Source organism: Centruroides vittatus, unplaced genomic scaffold (genome assembly GCF_030686945.1).
Source record: "Centruroides vittatus isolate TY-2023 unplaced genomic scaffold, ASM3068694v2 contig_549, whole genome shotgun sequence".
NCBI classification, from domain to species: domain Eukaryota; kingdom Metazoa; phylum Arthropoda; class Arachnida; order Scorpiones; family Buthidae; genus Centruroides; species Centruroides vittatus.
Genome location: NW_027122325.1, coordinates 3303888 through 3323260, shown reverse-complemented (window position 1 = coordinate 3323260; position 19373 = coordinate 3303888). Strand labels below are relative to the sequence as shown.

Here is a 19373-nt window from a genome sequence, read left to right as displayed (position 1 = left end):
TTCATTTGATTTCTCTTCATATTCAAGCTAAGATTGTAAAAAAAAAAAAAAAAAAAAAAAAAAAGATACAAACACTACATCTGAAGGAAGAGTTTCTCAAATTAATTATTTCTGAAACAGTTTAATTTCTCAATGATAAACAAGTAATTTCCAAAGTCAATATCCATATTGTGCTACATTAGATGCATTATTGTTTCATTCTAAAAAGGACAGAAAACTTTTTTTATCAAGTGTTTTATTTTTTAAAGATATTGCTCAATGTATGGATTAGGTAAATCCACTTGGAAAAAATAATATTAATAATAGACTAGTTGAAAGGTTTAATAGTATTTTAACAGAGTATTTGGCTTTGCTTTAATAAAAGTAAAAATATGTTAAATTAATTAACAAAACATTGGCTAACAAGAACTAAGAAATTGTTAAAATTTTCTAAATATCTGACTATCATGTAAATATTATTATTATTATTGTTATTTATAGCCAGAAGGTTGAGTAGTAACTTGGACTAGAATAAAAGTTAATTTAGACTTTCAAAATCAGTTCCAATTCTGATGGCTAGATAAATAACTAATATACAGTACTTAGTGCTTCATATTGACAAATAAATAGATCATAAAATGATTGTAAATAAATAAATTTATTTTACAATAAACAAATGACATTATAAAATAAATACTAAATCAAGAATGCAATGGCTTCCTGTATTTACATTGTATCCAAACACGATACATTTTTAAGAGTTTTCCACGATTTACTTGCAAACGACGATCAATTAAATTTTGTTCTTTTATGAGTCCTGCACTAGTAAAAATTTCATGAACTTCTTCTAAATAAATATAAAATAATACAATATATACACATTTCAGTAAATAATTTAAATATGGACATACTAGAAAATTAAACTAATGAAATAATATAAATTACACAAAATATTGCATAGTTATATTATTATTGAGTCAAAATACACATTTTTCGGTTTTGTTAACAGTTATTTTTAATCTATCAAAACATAGTCTCAAAATATTATGAAATATTTAAATTCTGATGTGACATTTCAAAACTATTCATGCTTTGACCACAAGATTAAATGGACATAAATGAATTAAAAAATTAAGTAATATGGTTGACTAATTGCTATTGTTGAAATTCCTTGTTTACGAATGTCATAATCCTATGTTAGAAAAAAATCAAAAGGAAGAAATTTTAATCATAAACTTATCAGAATATAAAACAGCAAATATGAATGAAATTTTTTTGAAATTTGAATACATCTGTCATTATGATAATGATATTTTACAAGTATATGAGCAATTATTTATTGTAACAATCATCTTTTAATTTAAAAAATCATTAATGCAATTGACATTTATCATTGATAAGAAAAGCAATATACTTTAGTTCAATTTTACATAAAGTATCAAATATATATCTAATTATTCTAGATATGGTTACTTGATTAAGATGAACATCATCATCTGCAACAGATTAAAAACTGCCACTATAAGAAATTTTAAAACATCAGTATCCACTAGAATTGTGTATGCTCTCTTAGTATATTTTTATATGTGCAATCTGTGCTTCATGATTGAATTTTAAAAAATTTTTCATTAATGAGTGCTAAATCCACAAGTAAAATTTCTAATTTCTTATTGGCCATAGCCAATGGAAATGCTGATAACATCCCTAACTCTCAATGCCAGATGCTAGTTATTTTATCATTAGCAATGCTATGCTTTACAACTGCTTTTATAAATTGCATCTAAAACAAATTGTTAAATTGCTATTTTTAATATCATTAGTAATGACATTTTTATGAATCCAGCCAAGTTTGTAGTACAAACTGCAAAGTTTGGTAGCAGCAGCATTTATGATATGGTTCTTTTTCATGATTTGGATTGATTTATTGTAAATTATTTAAAATATACTCCAACTCAATAATAAACTGATTACAAATAATTGAGCAATTATTAAACATAAATAAGTTAAAATATTTCATATCTTAAATAAATGTTAGCAATTAATAATCACATTTACCTTGTGTAAAAAAATAAACTCTTGTACCATCTCCTCTAACATAAAAATGATTTTGTAAGCAATGTCCTGGTTTAAAACGTAATTCTGCCATATCATATTGTCCATAGTCTCTAAATAAGATAACCCCTCCTGGTTTTAAATATGATGTTAAATTCTTAATTGCACAATGAAATCTGAAATCAAGTTAAACAAAAAGTCAATATTTTAGCAATTCATTTAAATTCTTATAAAGTCATTATGATAAATTTAATACAATATTGAATTCTGTTTTCAGATTTTAGGGTAGCAGGCAGGAATAGTGAATTCTTAGCCCTAATGAGAATAGTAAAATTTAGCAGATAAATATACTGCTTTGCATATGGCACAAACATTACATGAGTTCAACAAGCTCATGCATTGATGAAAGTAAATTGGCTCTTCTAATGAGAGTGGAAATGGAAGAGTGTATGTATTTGCCTCTATTTTAATTAATTTCTTATATATATATATATAAGGAATTAATTAAAATAGAGGCAAATACATACACTCTTCTCATAGGCAAATACATACACTCATCCATATATATATATATGGATAAGAAATTAAAAACTCTAATAAGAGCTGAAATTTCAAATTAATATTAAAAGTATTTGGTTACATTAGCAGGTGCATGATACAATCATGCTGCTAATGTATATATGACAAAGTCTGAAATAAATTTCTTTTATGTTTTTATTACAGTTAAATAATTGTAAGGATCTTTAGAAATCAGTATATGGGATTTCCAAAAATTACATAATGCTACTTTTATGCTTTTCAACTATCATTCCACCTTCTGTAATGTTGTTGCACATATCCAACCAAAGCTGTTAAGAGAGGACAGAAACTGGAAATTTTTCTCTGAACTTTGATATTCATAGTGGTCTCCACCTCTATAATGTTATTTTTTACTAACAAAAAAGAAAATCTTTAATATTGCTCTTTATTAATAAAGCAACATTCTACATATTTTATATGTTCAAAAATAAACAGCAAAAGGGACCTGCTCTACTCTTGGACCTCATACAATTTTGGGTCCTATACCAAACTCCCAAATTACATAATGTGCATCCTCAACTGACCCTCTTAATTATACTAAGAAATTAAAAGTAATTGTAATGATTGACTATGTGTGAGATGGATACTTGGGATAAAAAATTACAGAATGTAAAATTTTAATTAAAAAATTACAAAAGTAAATTTTAAAAGGCAAATAGAATTGCACTATATAGAACCAGATATGCTATTATTGTTATCGTCCAGAATAAAACTCATTTTCATCAAAAACAACTATAAAAACAAAAATAGTTAAGAAAATATTTAATAAATATATAACTACTGTCAAAATATGCAGATTACAAATTCTTACAGTTACTTTTAAATCAAAAATTTAAAAATAACTGTAAGAATTTTAAATCCTCAATTAAATTTTTAAGCATAAGAATGAAAATAAGAATCAACATGCATGCATCATAGTTCATGTGCAGAAAAAAAATACAAAAAAGTTTAATTCTTTAAATATCAAAATTAAATTTGTTTATTTGAAAATATATTAATTTTCTGAATTTGAAAATATTTTGTAATATGTACTGATATCTAATTTTAATACCTGTAAAATACTTTCAATTGATTTTATTATAGAATTATAATTAAACAATTATTATATTATTTGATCATAAATGTTTAATGTATATACTATAATTAAAAAGTTAATATTGTAAAAATGCTTACTTATCAGGATTTATTGCTGATAAAACAAATATAATAGTAATTATATCTAACGATGATTTTGAAAATGGTATATTACTAGAGTCAGTTGTGATATCCCATACAAATGCATGACATCTGTTTTCATCATAGGAAGCATTATTCTAAATAATAAAGATATTTTCATAAATTTTATATTTATTAGTCTGAACATAAATACTTGCTTAATGTATCACAGAGAATATATACCAATAAACTTACTTTACAAATACCGTATTTTATGGACTATAAGATGCACCTTAATTTTGGAGGCAATTTTTCGAAGAAAAAAGTGCGTCTTATAGTTCGTAAAATACGGTAACAAAAATTATATAATTTGGTTTTGTTATTTTTTTTTAACTCTTTCAAGAAGTCATTTTTTTTCCTTTATATCATAATTAAAAAATTTTAAACAAATTGTTAATTTTATATTACTAATCAAATATTTATATATGTAGTAAAAATATAAATTTTCATACTCACTTTTACAATAGAAATTGCAACTTCAGAAAAATCACAACAGTAAATAAAAAAGTTGGAATCACTGAAAATGAAAACACTAAATTATTATTAACCCTCATATATCAATATCAAATTTAATATCAATATTAAATAAGAATTAATATCAGAAAAGAATATATGCAAAACATGATAAGATATTATTAGATACAAGGATCAGAAAATTATAGAAGAGATTTATAATCGAATTTGAGATTCTGAGATCTTTTTCATTTCAAAAGCTTTAATTCAAAAGCTTCTTATAAAACTTTAATTTAAAACAATTTTCATATACTCACTTGTTTGCATCCAATAAAGGAAACACTGTGTTTCCAACCCCACAACCTACCTGTAAAATAGTTTATAACATTACTATAAAATTAGAGGAATTATAAATAATGTAAACAAAGAGATAATTAAATTTTATATAATTAGTCATTAATACAAAATGAATTTAAAATATATATAACATTTTTGCAATTCTATAAATTTTCCTTTTATTAATAAAAAGCCAAACATCTATAAAAATTATGGCAACATCACATTTATACAGAAGGTACTGATGATCTTATACAGATAAAGTGTGAAGCAAATGTATTGTTTAGAATAAATTATAATATAATAACTATTGCTTATAAGGAAATATTCACTTATGATTCAAAAAGTTCTAAAAAAAATATTTATATATTTTTTATTCAATTCAGTTTGAAAAATAAGATCTAAATCTGAAATCTGAGGTGCTACAGGTATGGGCAAGGAGAAAAAAATAATTCATGAATTGGAAGAGATTCTCTCCTCTACATTATGTTCAGCACAACTTGACATTTTTTTATTTTTGTTTTAATTTTTTATTCAACTTCATACAGTGCTCTCCAGTTAATTTGAAACTATTAAAAAAAATAAAATTTATTCAATCATTCAATTAGTTCTCATCCCTTTAATGCAGGAGTCACCAAACTTTTTTCACAGTGGGCCAGATAACTGAGAGAATAATGAGTACGGGCTGCATAACCATTTTGTTCAATACAATACGCCGAATAAAAAAAAAACAAAGACAACAAACACATTTACCAAAAGTTATCGATCAAAGTAGACGACATTAGCAATAAGATAGTTTTAAACATGGCAATGTAAGTTAAAACATGATCGCTGCAACAGACTTGTAATTGCTTTCCTTAGAAACTTCATTGTAGGTAACTTACACAAAAAGCACTCCAATATCTAAAGTCGCAAAAGTTGCCAAATTTTTTATTTCACTGATTCTCCTAAAAATTATATTACTGTCAGTTGTAAAATCAGATTGTACAAATTTGGGCATTTTTATTTACACTTATTTGAATTTTTTCTACATAGTAAGTTTATCTACAATCTGTTATATTTTCATATAAATAATTATATTTTAGCTCATTTGTAGCACTGTGGTGGTGGGCCAGACCCAGCCCACGGGCCATAGTTTGGTGACCCCTACTATAATGTAAAAAATTTAAGAATGAGAACTAGTAGAAGACGGTGCTGAATGTACTGTAGCAACTCTCTTATCTGATACATAAATTGTTCATTTCTCTTCATCCTGTGTCCATTGCATTGCAGATTTCAAATTTAGACATTACTTTTCAGGAAAAATTGAACAAAATATATATTTAGAACTGTTTTATCATAAGTGACCATTTCCTACTTAGCAAAACATTCAAAATTATAGGAGTATCCAGGATCTAAAAATTTTATCAATATTATAATACATTGATATAACTTTAAACTAAAATTTCTTGATATGTGTATGGATGAAAATTTAGTAATATAAAGTTAAAGTTTTTAACATTTATAGTTACTGAAATTTCTGCTTTACAGTTATTACAAAAAAAAAAAAAAAAAGAATTTTAAACAGGCATATGTCAACTTTTTATATATAAAAATAGCTATCAAACAAAATATAGTAATCTATTCAGTAGATAAAGTCAGAAATATTGTTTCTAACATTAAAGAAAAATAGCTACTTGTTCAGTAAATGGCAAATGTACAAAAAATTTATCTTGAATGTTATTGAATAAATCTTATTTCTTTGTGAGCAAACAAATACATTTATGTATAAAACTGAGTAATGATTTATAAATTTATACATTTTAAGATATCTACATTGATTATTTTTGAAAACAAGTACATATTAATTTTATTTAAGTTTGCTTACTTCTAATATTATCTTTTTATTATTTTCTTCTTCAATATTTCCACAAGTATTTTGGAATGATGGAGATTGATCCTTTGATGAATTATCTTGTTTTCTCCCTGGATACAAACTTTCTTTATTCTGAGATAAAAGTTCAGGAAATTCTGTAAATAGCCAATGACGATCCTTAAAAAATCTGTTACGATGAATGTTATAAAATTTATTCCAATAATCATTTGCATCTTCTTCATATCTTTCTGTAAAAATAAAAACAATTTTTGTTTTGTATATTATTATATATTATATATAAATATTAAATATAATGTTTTAAATATTCATGCTTTTGATAAATAAGAAACAATATAATATAACATTCAAAACTCATGGCTAAATAACTAACTTTGGTTCTTAATGAATGATGTAACAATTATTCAATTATCCATATCTAATATAAAGTTACATTGGCCTAGTGTTTGAGTATAAGCAGAGTTCTGACAGTTAAATGAAATAACTCAAGCACATAAAATCTGCAGTCAATCTCACTATAAATAATTTTATTGTTAATTAATATTACAAACTTATCTAAAAAAAGACATATTGAAAGACATAATATGTATTCAAATTCTTTTAAAAAATACCTTGCATTTCCTTAGAAACATATGTAGCAGAGTTTTTCAAAACTTTTTCTTTTGCTTCTTGTTCTTGAGCTTCATCCCATTGTACATTATCCCTGAATTAAAAATATTTTATTTTTTCATTTAAATTACATTATATTTCATAAGTGTAATATATTTAAATTAAACTAGTTAGCCTATAAATTAGTAGACATTTATTTATTTTCAGGTTTCTCAAAGAAACAATGGATTTTCTTGAATATGCAAAATTCTAATATGCTAAATTTTCATATTCATAATATTTTTTAATAAAGCATTCAAATAGCAACTTCAATTTTTCCAATTTATGAAACATAAATCATATTCATCTTTCAGAATTCTAATGTTTTGAAGACTTATTGTTAGTATCAAATCTAACAAAATTTTATATGGTTCTCTTAGTTTTTAAAAGAATCAGTAAAATCTTTTGCATAAATAAATTTCTTATTACTGGTAAGCATATTTATTAATTTTAATAATTTATAATTGTTATCAGTTATTTGTACAATACAAATGCTTAAATGTGATAAAAAAAAAATCAAACCCAGTCAAAAACTAAACATGCACTATCAAGAATTAGATTTGGGCAAACTTTCTGATTCCAGTCAATGTTTGCTAGAATTGCTAATTGGCAAGCTAGAATTGTATGAGAATATGTATTAAATTGAATTACTTCAAAAGCTTTAGAATTCATTCTGTTATATGTTTCATGTTGTCAATCACATGCTGGGCCCTTAGTCTCGAGTTTTTCGTGTTGTACTCTAATTGATGTCATTCAACTCCCTTGTGTTCATGTTTAATAGAATTGCGACCCTACGTTGGGGACTTGCTTCTAAGACTTTAGATGTTATTTACGAGGGTGCTGTACTACCGTATCTGGGATATGCTGTAGGCGTTTGGGGGGACGCTCTCAAGTACCAAAAGAATAGGGATATGCTTTTAAAGTTTCAACGGCGTATTTGTATTAAAATAATTAAGGGATATAGGACTATTTCAAGAGAAACTGCTTTACTTTTAGCTAACAAATTACCATTGGATCTTCTGCTTAGAGAGCATTATGATTATTTTAACATTAAGAGGGAAGGTACATTGCACCTTAATAATTATTGTGTTCAGTATGCTATCCATGCTGGTGTGGAGCAGCTTCCTCACCCTGCATATTCACATGAAGGTGCATTGATCGATTATGCTGACCACCATCCGCTTAAGATATTCACTGATGGGTCGAAGTCCAAGCGCGGCACGGGGGCAGCTGTGGCTTTCCTGTCTGGCATGCAAGTTTTGCATTGTTTAGACTTTAAGTTACATCAGGATTGTTCCATTGTTCAGGCTGAAATTTTAGCTGTCTGGCATGCTTTAAATTACATAATTAAAAACAAGCTGAACCAGGTGTTACTTTGCATTGATTCGCAGACTGCATTGGCTTGTTTAAAAAAGCCTAAGATATCCACCAAGCTTAGTTTAGACATCTACAACTTATTCAAAAAGTGCATCGCCTTGTACAACACTAAGGCCTCTTGGATTAAGGCACACTCTGCTTGCCCTGGGAATGCCTTGGCTGACCTCCTGGCTACTAGTGCACATTTAAATAGTAATATAGACTATTCTATTCTTCCTTTAGGGCATGCTAAGCATATTCTACGGCAGAGTTCAATTCAGCTGTGGGACTCCAGATGGCAAACAGACACAAATGGTGCTGTTACGCATAGCTTCTTTCCGACTGTCAGTCACAGGATTAAAATTAATTGGGATCATCATGACCATTTCACTACGACTTTATTAACGCAGCATGGTAAACTAAATAGCTATCTTTACAGGTTCAAGATCATAAATAACCCAAATTGTAACTGTGGTTGCCAGGTTTCGGACACTATTGAGCATATCTTGTATGACTGTAGCCTTTTTGATATCTGTCGAAGAAAATTGATCACCTTCCTATACGACCGGCTGCAGGTCTGGCCGGCTCCTCTCCACGCTTTAGTAGAGGACACTGAGGGTTTTAACTTACTAAAAGATTGCTTTATTCAGTGTGCTAGTCATTACGGTCCCCAATAAAACTCTTTCTGCTGGCTGCGGCTTACTGTCACTGTTCCTGGCTGGGCTATTTAGTGCTTCTACTGGGTCTATCTTGGTATTATATGTTTTTGTATAGTTGTTTTATTTAGATGTATGTATTTGTTTCTAGTTTTTGTGTGTGTTTTTGTGGGTGTCGTATGCTCTGTTCCAACTCTAATATTGGAATAGGGTATGTTGCTTCACCCGCTGTCCCTTCTTTGTGCCATCATATTATTCTCATGTGCCAACTATGCCTAGGCTTCCCTGGGCCTCTTAGTGCTCTCTGAGCGGAAAGAGGTCTTTTCTGCAAAATAAAAAAAAAAAAAAAAAAAAAAAAAAAAAAACTTCCTTGTGTTACTATGACTCACATAATTGATAGTCTTGAGTTAGACCCGTCAAACGAACTCGAAAAGCGAGAGGAAATACGTCATACTCACTTGGTTACGTATGTCATTAAGCATGATGGGATTATTTACAATGCATCTGGGTTTGCGACTATAACGATTCGATCAATCAACTTAACTGTAACAAGTTGTAAACAAATCCATGTGAATTAGTTTGCACATGTTGCAGTTACTTTTGTGTTACAACGATAAAGAAAATGGGAACCTACAATGCTTTATTTTAAAAAAATGAGTGACGAACAGAAAGAAATATTAGTCATATTCATTGAAAACAACAAGAAAATGAACTCTGGAAAATTTGACAAGTTTACTAGAAAAAAACAATTAGATATGTGGAAAGAATTAGTTCAAAAATTATATGCATGCTTTGGAGCAAAAGAATCCATTGTGAAATGGAAAAAAGTAAGTATTTTAATTTAATACTTTCTTCAGTTTTCTTCCTTGATCTGTTTCTTAAATTGTTCAACAAACTTAACATTTCTGATTAATAAATAATCTTAATATAGTGTCTTTGCTCTTAATAATTTATACATATAATTTACTATCATTTTAATTCATTCTCTTTTTCTATGAATTATACTTCTTTTTATTTTTGGAAAAATTTGCTGTATAATTTAGTGCTGGCTTGACATGAAGAGAAATATGAAAGAGAACGACAGAAAAGAACGAGAATAAAAAAACAGCAGAGAAAAGACTAGGGGTGGTAGAGAATCAAATGAAAAATTATCTTCTTTACAAGAAAGAATTATTTCTATAATGGGAGGTAGTGGTTTTGGGGCAGCAAAACTCTGTGGAATTGGAAGTTGAAGAATTTTCAAACATATTGCAGACTGAGGTGAATAATAATCTTTAAATTTAAAATGAATAAAGACTAACATGTTTTAAAAAATGTTTATGAATTTAAAATGAATTAATAAGAAGTTTTGAAATTTTATAGCTATAGTAAGTTTTCCATGTGAATTTATGTTTTATAGTAAAAGGAAGAAAAAGAAAACACATTTCTGCTGAACAAGAATTAACTGAAGCATAGAAAAGAACAGATTCATTTATTCAACTAGAAAAGGAAAAAATTAAATTTAAGAAACAAAAACTGGAGTTGAAGGAGAAAGAACTTTCCATATCTGAAGAAAACAGAGACTCACTTAAAAAAATTGCAACAGCATTAACTACTATTATTGACATATTATCCCAAAATAATTTATAATATTTGAGAAAATACAGTAAACTCCCGATTATCTGGGCTAATGATGGGGAGAGGTGGCACAGATAATCCGAACTATAATTATTTATTTCTAAAATATAACATATTAAAACTTCTAAGGCAGACAATTATTTTAACATGTTTAATGCTCATTATTAAAAAAATCTGTGATTTTGGTTTGTTTGCAGAATCTTTTAATGATTTTTTAATATCAGTTCGAATTTTTCTAAGAGCTATTATGTCATTATACTCAAATTCCCATTGGTCGATGTATTCCAACAAAGTGTCAACAGAATTCAGGGCCGTGTTGTGACTAATGCGATTGATAATTTCTTCTTCTTTACTTTCAGCTTCATTCAATTGCTCTTCTGGTTGAATGAGATTGGAAATAATATCCGCATCACTCATTATTTGAAAACCTCCATCATATGAATCATGTTCTAACCACTCCTCAATATTTTCTCTATCAACATTTTCAAAGCCATGTAAATTTGCACCTAGCTCACTTATTTCAGATACTGTTTCACTTGTCTCAGGCTTGATAGAATCCAAAAAAATCACCTTCTACATTTGGTAGAATTTTCCTCCACGATCAAACAAGTGTTATTGGCTTTATTTTGTTCCAAGATTGAGTTACACCATGTATCGAGTCCAGTATTGTCATTTTTTTTTTCCAAAATTTAATCAAATCATTACCTTCATTACATTTTTTTAAAAATTAAATTCATGCACGGATAATCTGCAAACCGGATAATCCACACATGGATAAGTGGGAGTTTACTGTATATTATTTTTATGTATATGTTTAGAATAATAACTTGATTATTTTCAAATTAAATTTGTTTTTCAAGTACTGATTTTTCTGTTTTTTATATCTGAATATTCTTTAAAAAGGCAGGCTCTTAACAGACATATATACAGGGTGTTCGGAAATTCCCGTTACCAACTTCTAGGACATGTAGAGGGGAGTGAGTACATAATATTTTGATTAGGAACCCATGTCTGGAAACGTACTGTTTCTGTTCTACGATGGTTTCAATTCAGATGTTTAACTCTTCCACTTCTGCTTGAGGAATTTGAATTAGCTGTGACGCAGTGCAATTACTAGGAAATTTAATTATTCTACATGTCATCCTGTCTACCCTATTGCATACCAGGACAAGCAACTCTGAGACTTTTCTCTTTCCCTCAGCAGAAGTGGAAAAGTTAAACATCTGAATTGAAACTGTCATAGAATGGAAATGGTACATTTCCGGACATGGGTTCCTAATCAAAATATTATGTACTCACTCCCCTCTACAAGTCCTAGAAGTTTGTAATGGGAATTTCCGAACACCCTTCAAGTTTCATTAAAAAGTATATCGTTTAATGTATTTTCAAATTCTGTTGATGGTATGGTCTTCTGGTTGCAATATATCATCATCTTCCAGAGCAATATTATTTTTAATGCAAATGTTGTGAAGCACAACACATGCAATTATAATATTTGAAGCTGTCTCTGCAGGGCCGGATTTACATAAGGGCATTTGGGGCCTGTGCCCAGGGCCCCCACAAAACTAAAAAAAAAATTATGTTTAAACATAATTTTTTTTCTATTACCGCGACAGCCTAGTGTGGCCTAATCATGAGGGCAACAGGCAGAGAAAACCAAACCCGGGAGAAAACCTAGGAAACATCGGAAAATTTCACATAGGTATTTTTCAGTTAAATTAAAATAATTAGTTTTACACAATAAAATATATGTATGTTTACAATAACCTTATTTTTAAATGAAATTTACAACTTCCTAGTTCAAATCTAATTGAAAGTACAGTATTTTGTGTAAATTTTCTAAATCATCAAATTTGCCTACTCTTAAAGGGGGGACCCCACCAAATTTGTGCCCAGGGCCCCTGGATTGGTAAATCCAGCCCTGTGTCTCTGGATGATAGTGTAAGACCCTATGTTTCAACAAACATCTCCATCTATTTTTCAAGAGTCATTACATTGTTCTATTATATTTCAAGCTGCAGTGAGACATTTTACTTCAGATTGTACAATTTATTATTATTATTATTATTATTATTATTATTGTGTTAAGTGAGATATACTCGGTTAACACCGGTGGCTGTGTACTATGCCGGACCAAAGTCAAGGCATAGTAACCAAAACAGAAATTAAAGAAGTGTATCAGTGTGTTTGTCTGTATTCAGGAATTTTCTCACAATATGACATGTATTCAATATAGTGGCCTTCTGTAGTGTGATGTATGTGTTTCTATTCAATTCTAATGTGCCCAGGCTTTTGTGTAGTGTGTGTGGTATGACACCTGTAGAGGAGAGAACAACAGGTACAATAAGCACCCTATCCATCCTCCACAGATGCCTTATTTCCTGGGTGAGTTCTGTGTACTTGCTAATTTTTTCAGTGCATGCGTTTTGTATATTGTGAGTGTTTGGAATGGATATGTCTATAATGTATGTGATTTTATTGTGTTTGTCAATGAGTGTGATGTCTGGTCTGTTGTGGTAAATTGTTTTATCTGTGATTATGGCTCTGTCGTAGTACATTTTGTGCGTGTTGTTTTCCAATACTGTCTGTGGAATGTATTTGTAGTATGGTTCGTGGATGTCTACTAATTTGTGTTTCTTTGCAAGCTCTTGGTGTATTATATTTGCTACTTGATTATGTCTGTGTAAATAATCTGTCTGTGCCAAGAGCTTGCAACCAGAGGTGATGTGTTGTATAGTTTCTGGCATGATGTGACATTTTCTGCATGTGTCATTTGTGAGTGTTGCATCTTTGAGTATGTGTTTTCTGTAGTTTTTAGTATTTATGACCTGATCCTGTATGGCAATCATGAATCCTTCTGTCTCCCCAAAGAGGCATCCCCGAGCTAACCAGCTGTTTGACGCAGTTTTGTCAACAAAATCCTGGGTCAGGTCATAAGGATGCCTGCCATGGAGTGCCTTTCGAGCCCACGATTGCTTAATGGTGTCTATGCTTTTTATATGTTGTGTTGTGTCCATATGATGTGAGTGTAAGTTTAATGGTGTGTTATTTGAGTCTGCTAGAGTTACTGCTTTATGTAATTGTGATGTTTCTTGTTTTTTATAGAAAAACTCTCGCAGTGACTGTATTTGTTTGTAGTGAAGGTTAACTATGTCAATCAGGCCACATCCGCCATCTTTACGTGGAAGGGTTAATCTTTCTGTGGCGAATTTAGGATGATGTTGTTTATGCTTAGTAAGTGTTGTTCTTGTTTTCCTTTGGAGTTGCTCAAGATCAGTGTGAGTCCAATGTATGACTCCAAAAAAATATGTGAGTACTGGGATGTCATACGTGTTTATTGCTTTAACTGTGTGTTTTGCATTTAATTGTGTTCTGAGAATAGCATTTAATCTACTTTGGTATTCTTTAATTAATCTTTGCTTTATTTGTGTATGTTCTGTTAGTTTGGCCTGTTGGAATCCTAAATACTTGTAGAACTCGCCCTCTTCCATGGATTCAATAACGTCTCATTTCCAAGTGCAAAATCTTCTTTCTTCAGGATTCCTTTTTCTATGTGAACTGTTTTGCATTTATCTAGGCCAAATTTCATTTGTATGTCCTTGGTGTATGAATGTGTGATTTGTAGGAGTTGATGAAGTTGTTTTTGTGTGGATGCATAAAGTTTTATGTCATCCATGTACATGAGATGTGACAGTGTAAACTGTGTTGTTTTTTCGTGTCTGATATTGTAACCATATTGCGTGTTGTTTAACATGTTGGATAATGGGTTCAGGGCTAAGCAGAACCAGAGAGGACTCAAGGAATCTCCTTGAAAAATTCCTCGCCTAATAAAAATTTGGTTTGTTTGTATGAAAGTGTTACTAACCCTGAGATGTAGTGTTGTTCTCCAGTGCTGCATAGTGTTTTGAAAGAATGCAATGAGTGATGAATGTATTTTGTACATGTGTAGGATATGTAGCAGCCAACTGTGTGGAACACTGTTGAATGCTTTTCTGTAGTCTATATATGCCATGTGTATGTTTCTGTGTTGTCTATGTGCTTGCCGTAGAATGACTGAATCTATGAGTAACTGTTCTTTGCATCCCCTGTGGTTTCTACGACAACCTTTTTGTTGTTCTGTTAGAATGTCGTGTTCTTCAACATGTTTGTATATTTTGTTTGCAATACAGGATGTCAATAATTTGTAGAGTGTTGGAAGACATGTAATTGGTCTGTATTGTGTGGGGTCTGTGGTATTGTTGTTTTTAGGTTTCATGTAGGTGATGCCCTGGGTAAGAAAATTTGGCATGTCTTGTGGATTGATGATGATGTGTGTTAGATGTTTAGCTAGTTCCTGGTGCAGTGATGTAAACTTTTTGTACCAGAAATTGTGAATGTTGTCTACACCAGGTGTCTTCCAGTTGTGTGTTCTGTTAACAGTGTATTGGAAATCATGTATGTTTATTTCAACACAGGGCATAGTTGGTATGTTGTGCAAGTTTCTGTTCTCCTCCTCGATCCAGCCTGCATTAGCATTATGCGTGACAGCACTGGACCAAAGAGAAGACCAATATGTTGTGAGTTCTTCTTCTGTTGGTGTGCCACTGTGCTGTGTATCAGTGTTTGCTTTGTTATTAATTTGTCTGTAAAAGAGTTTTTCATTGTTTGTAAATAATTTATTTTGTTGTTTTCGTAGTGTACATGTTTTGTATCGTTTGAGTCTACGTGCTTTGGCAGCAAGTTTTTGTTTTAGTGTATCGATGTATTCTGTAATGCGTGCATTGTGATGTTCGTGTTTTGTGTGTGTTTTTATTTTCTTGAAAATGTTTTTGAGCTGTTTCCTTAATTTGGGTGTTATGTTGTTTTTAGTGTATTGTGTCAGCCTGCCTAATTGCTGTCTAATGTCATTTATTTGTGTTTCTATTCTTCTCTGCCAGGCAGGCTTGTGATAGAATTGTGTTTTCTGTGTATTTGTCTGTGATTGTACTTTCAGTCCATGGTGTGTCACTACTGTGACTGCCCCAGCATAAACTAATGTATGAATGTCTGCGAGTGTAGAAATTGAATGAATGTAGTGTGGTATTAAGTGAGTGTTTACATAATTTAGTGTTTTTCCTACTTCCTTTGACGTGTTGATTTTTGGTATTCATGGTCGTTGTGTGGGATCTGTGCCTGTATATTTAGTGAGTGTTTCCTGAAATATAAGTGAGAGCGTATTAACTAAATCCATGTCTATGTTATCAGTGATGGACGAGGAAGTGTCTGTAGTATCATTAGTGGTAATTGTTGTATGTGTGTTATTATCAATGCTTGTTGCTGGATTATCCCGACAGGTTACATGATCTTCATTAATGTTAGATGTTTCTGTCTGTTGATGTATTTGATCAGCAACCTGTTGTTTGATAAGTTCAAGTGTTGTTTGTGAGATAAGGTTGTTGTGTATAATTGTTCTTTTTTGATCAACAACCCTTTGTTCGGTAACAGTGATGTGAGGATATTGTTGTGTGAATTTATGGTGTAGTTGTTGTCTGTATGCTGTCATGTTTGTTTCGAGTTTTGTGATGGTGTAATAATTACGGATGATAAACTCGTTCATTTCTACTGTCCATTTCATCCGTTGGCGTGGTTTTCCAGCCTTTGTGGCCTGTGGATGCATTGCCACAGAAACACCAAGGCTGGGTTGATTCCTCACATCTGTTGAGGGCATTGCAGTAGCCATGCTTGGGCCGGTGCTGCTTTCGCCACCAATAACCAAGGGAGACTGTGGCCTATTTTTCGAACGTGAGCCTCTGCCTAACCCACGAACGCGGACCTTGTTAACCCGGGCGACGTCCGAGCCGGTATCACATTTAGATCTGGTTACTACCATAATACATATCTCCACAGAATGTGGGTGTGTGGTCACTCTTAGCTTCATTTCTCCCCATAGACCTTACTGGCATGGGTGTCTTTACCAGGAGCTTGTGCTCCAGCCTGCATTGCCCTATGGATCAGTAAAATTACTGGGCTCTCCCACCACGACCAGGTGGTGACCCCGGGAGAGTTATTATTATTATTATTATTAAGAACGCCACAATATTGTTAATTCACCTACTGCTGTTTCAATTGTGCATGATCTTGTATATTGAATGGCATTCTAACCGAATCCTTTAATAAATTATCCCTTATAGTTACTGCTAATAGCTCAACTTCCTGACTTCTGGCTAATACTTAAAGAAAATCTTGGCCTATTCCTAACTGGTAGAAACCACAGGCAAAAAATCTTACAGCTGCTAAAACCTAATGAACAGTAATACATGATAAATAAAACAGAATCAAACTTACTTATAAATGCTATCAATAATTCATTCAGAATAAAAAATACGGGGATACTATATATTACCATCTATGGAATTTCAGGACTTTGATTATATATTTGAACTCAGGGGACCAAGACAGAAAATAAAAAAGTTATCATACTTTTTTAATGCTCTAATGAAGACGGCACCATAGTTGCTAGTACTGCCATCTTGTGGTAAAGTCTGCAAACCATGATGTCGGACTATGGGCATCTCCAATAGGTTTAAACACGCGATACGAGAGCGGAGAGAGCGACGCGACTTCCGATCATTGCGCAATCACCATTTCGGTTAATGTTACTTATGGCAGCGAACATGGCGGCCGTTCCCACTGTTCGTACTCCCGACTGACCTCCTGGAGGGGAGCTGCCGGCAGGCCGCCATGTGCTAAACGTCACTAGTTATTGATTCATGGTACTTCTTGAACAAAGTAAAAAAAAGGGGGAAATGTCTACTAAAGGCAATTTTAACGGCAAGCGGCGCGACTCCCAATCGTGATAGCGAGGCCAACTTAGCGGAGAGAGCGACGCGACTCCCTATCATCGTGCAATCACTGGAAAAAAGTATGATAACTTTATTATTTTTCGTCTCCAGTCCAAAAGTAGGGTATCGTTAAACTCGTCTCGGTCTCCTGAGTTCAGATATATACCCAAAGACCCGAAATTCCATAGGTGGTAATCTATAGTATCCCCGAATTGTGTATCTATCAGCCATTTTCACTTTCATGTAGCGATCTCACATGCACGACTCAATGTGAGTAGCAACTCACATGGTGAGATGGGAAAGCATGCGAGTTATAACTCGAGACTACTGATTTGACGTCAGTGTGTGAGATGGTACCACGTGAGACATTCAACATGGGAGTTGTAACACAAAAAACTTGAGACTAAGGGCTCCGAAATTGCTAGCACAAAAAGAAAGCATTAAAAAGTCTATTTATCTCAAGATAATGACCACAATAACCAAATTCTGATTACAACAAGCAAAGTTTTTTAATGTGCTCATATGTTTTGGGTTCTGCTATGTCCACCAGTGACTGAGTGGATAAAAACCACTGAATACCAGTAGTTGGTCATGGGTTTTGCACCTCACCAATGGGCTGGCCACATGGGGTTTTCTTCATGTTAGTAACACCTAAATAGGGGCCAGTTTCTCATAAAAGACTTCCCCGGTAGGCATTCTCTCTATGCAGATCACCCATGTGTTGCATTGCCAAAATCAAATAAAACCAAAACGGTTCTTCTAATTTTGACAACTTTATCTATGATTATAACAAGCAGACTGTACATTTGTTATCTTAATAGTGAAATAGTGGTGCATATGATTCTAGAATCTTATCCAAATTTTTTAGTGACAAAATTAATTAACTAATCGTTATAATTCCAACAATTCTTTCAATATAAAAATAGTGAGAAACTGTTTTAATAAAAATTATATAATTATATTTACCAAGCATTATGTTGAAATACTTCTTCAGGATTTTCCAAAAATCTATTCCCAAACTGAGGTCTACGATCTGAATCCATGATATAACATTTAATTTCCTGACAAATATTTCACTTGCACGTCATTTTCACGAAATCATTTTTTCTTCTTTGAAAGTTTACGAAGAAGTTGGTATCCAATTATTTAATGAGAAATTAATTTTATTGATAGCATAGTTCATTAATATAAAGATTACTGACTATGATAACAGATGCACACGTGTAATCGTTTCTACTTCGAAATCAAGTCGATCGTATGAAATCACAAATTCACGTGTAATCAATGGAATTAGTGAGTGTTGCCAGACAACTACCATCAAATTCTTGCATTTTTGACAAAATAAATAATAATAAGAATTTTAAATTATGATATATTTCGTTAATGCTAATTATAGAAAAAATATTAATTTTATTTAGAATTTTCTATACCTTTTTACAGTCGATATGAATTTAAATATGTGTTTCTTAACTCCGCCCAGTGGGGGGGGCACTAAGGGCCTCTTTTTCCAAGCCCATTATGGGTTCGGCCGGGCCCACAATGCGGCAGCCAGATGGTGAGGGTCGTGTTAGACTAGATGTTGCTTGTCGGAGATATTAGTAAAAACAAGTTAGACTCGCGTAACTGGTTATATAACAAAGAAACAAAGATTACACTGTCTTGACTCACGAAATGCCAGCGCTGGAAAGGGGGAGTGTAAAACGACGTCACCGTCTCAAACGGCTCCCCGAGGGGTCAACAGCGCCACCAACCTTTTATTACGTAACGGAAGAACGTTTACAAAACATCGCGACACAATTCGTTGTAGTA

General features: G+C 31.5%; 1 protein-coding gene across 3 annotated transcripts in view; it reads right to left on the bottom strand.

The window, feature by feature from the left end:
- Positions 1-18875, bottom strand: part of Mettl2 (methyltransferase-like protein) — a 45548-nt gene extending 26673 nt beyond the window's left edge. Inside the window, exons 1-8 of one of the 3 annotated variants that reach the window (XM_067274478.1) lie at positions 18531-18875; positions 7099-7190; positions 6482-6717; positions 4596-4645; positions 4282-4342; positions 3784-3923; positions 2035-2207; positions 619-826 (exon numbers count right to left, since the gene is read on the bottom strand). In XM_067274478.1, the coding sequence (XP_067130579.1) occupies positions 681-826; positions 2035-2207; positions 3784-3923; positions 4282-4342; positions 4596-4645; positions 6482-6717; positions 7099-7190; positions 18531-18607 (975 nt within the window). In that variant the 5' untranslated portion in view covers positions 18608-18875 and the 3' untranslated portion in view covers positions 619-680. Of the gene's footprint in view, positions 1-618; positions 827-2034; positions 2208-3783; positions 3924-4281; positions 4343-4595; positions 4646-6481; positions 6718-7098; positions 7191-18530 lie in introns of those variants that run through there. The other 2 variants (XM_067274477.1, XM_067274479.1) reach the window with 2 other exon arrangements.
- Between the last annotated feature and the right edge of the window lie 498 nt (positions 18876-19373).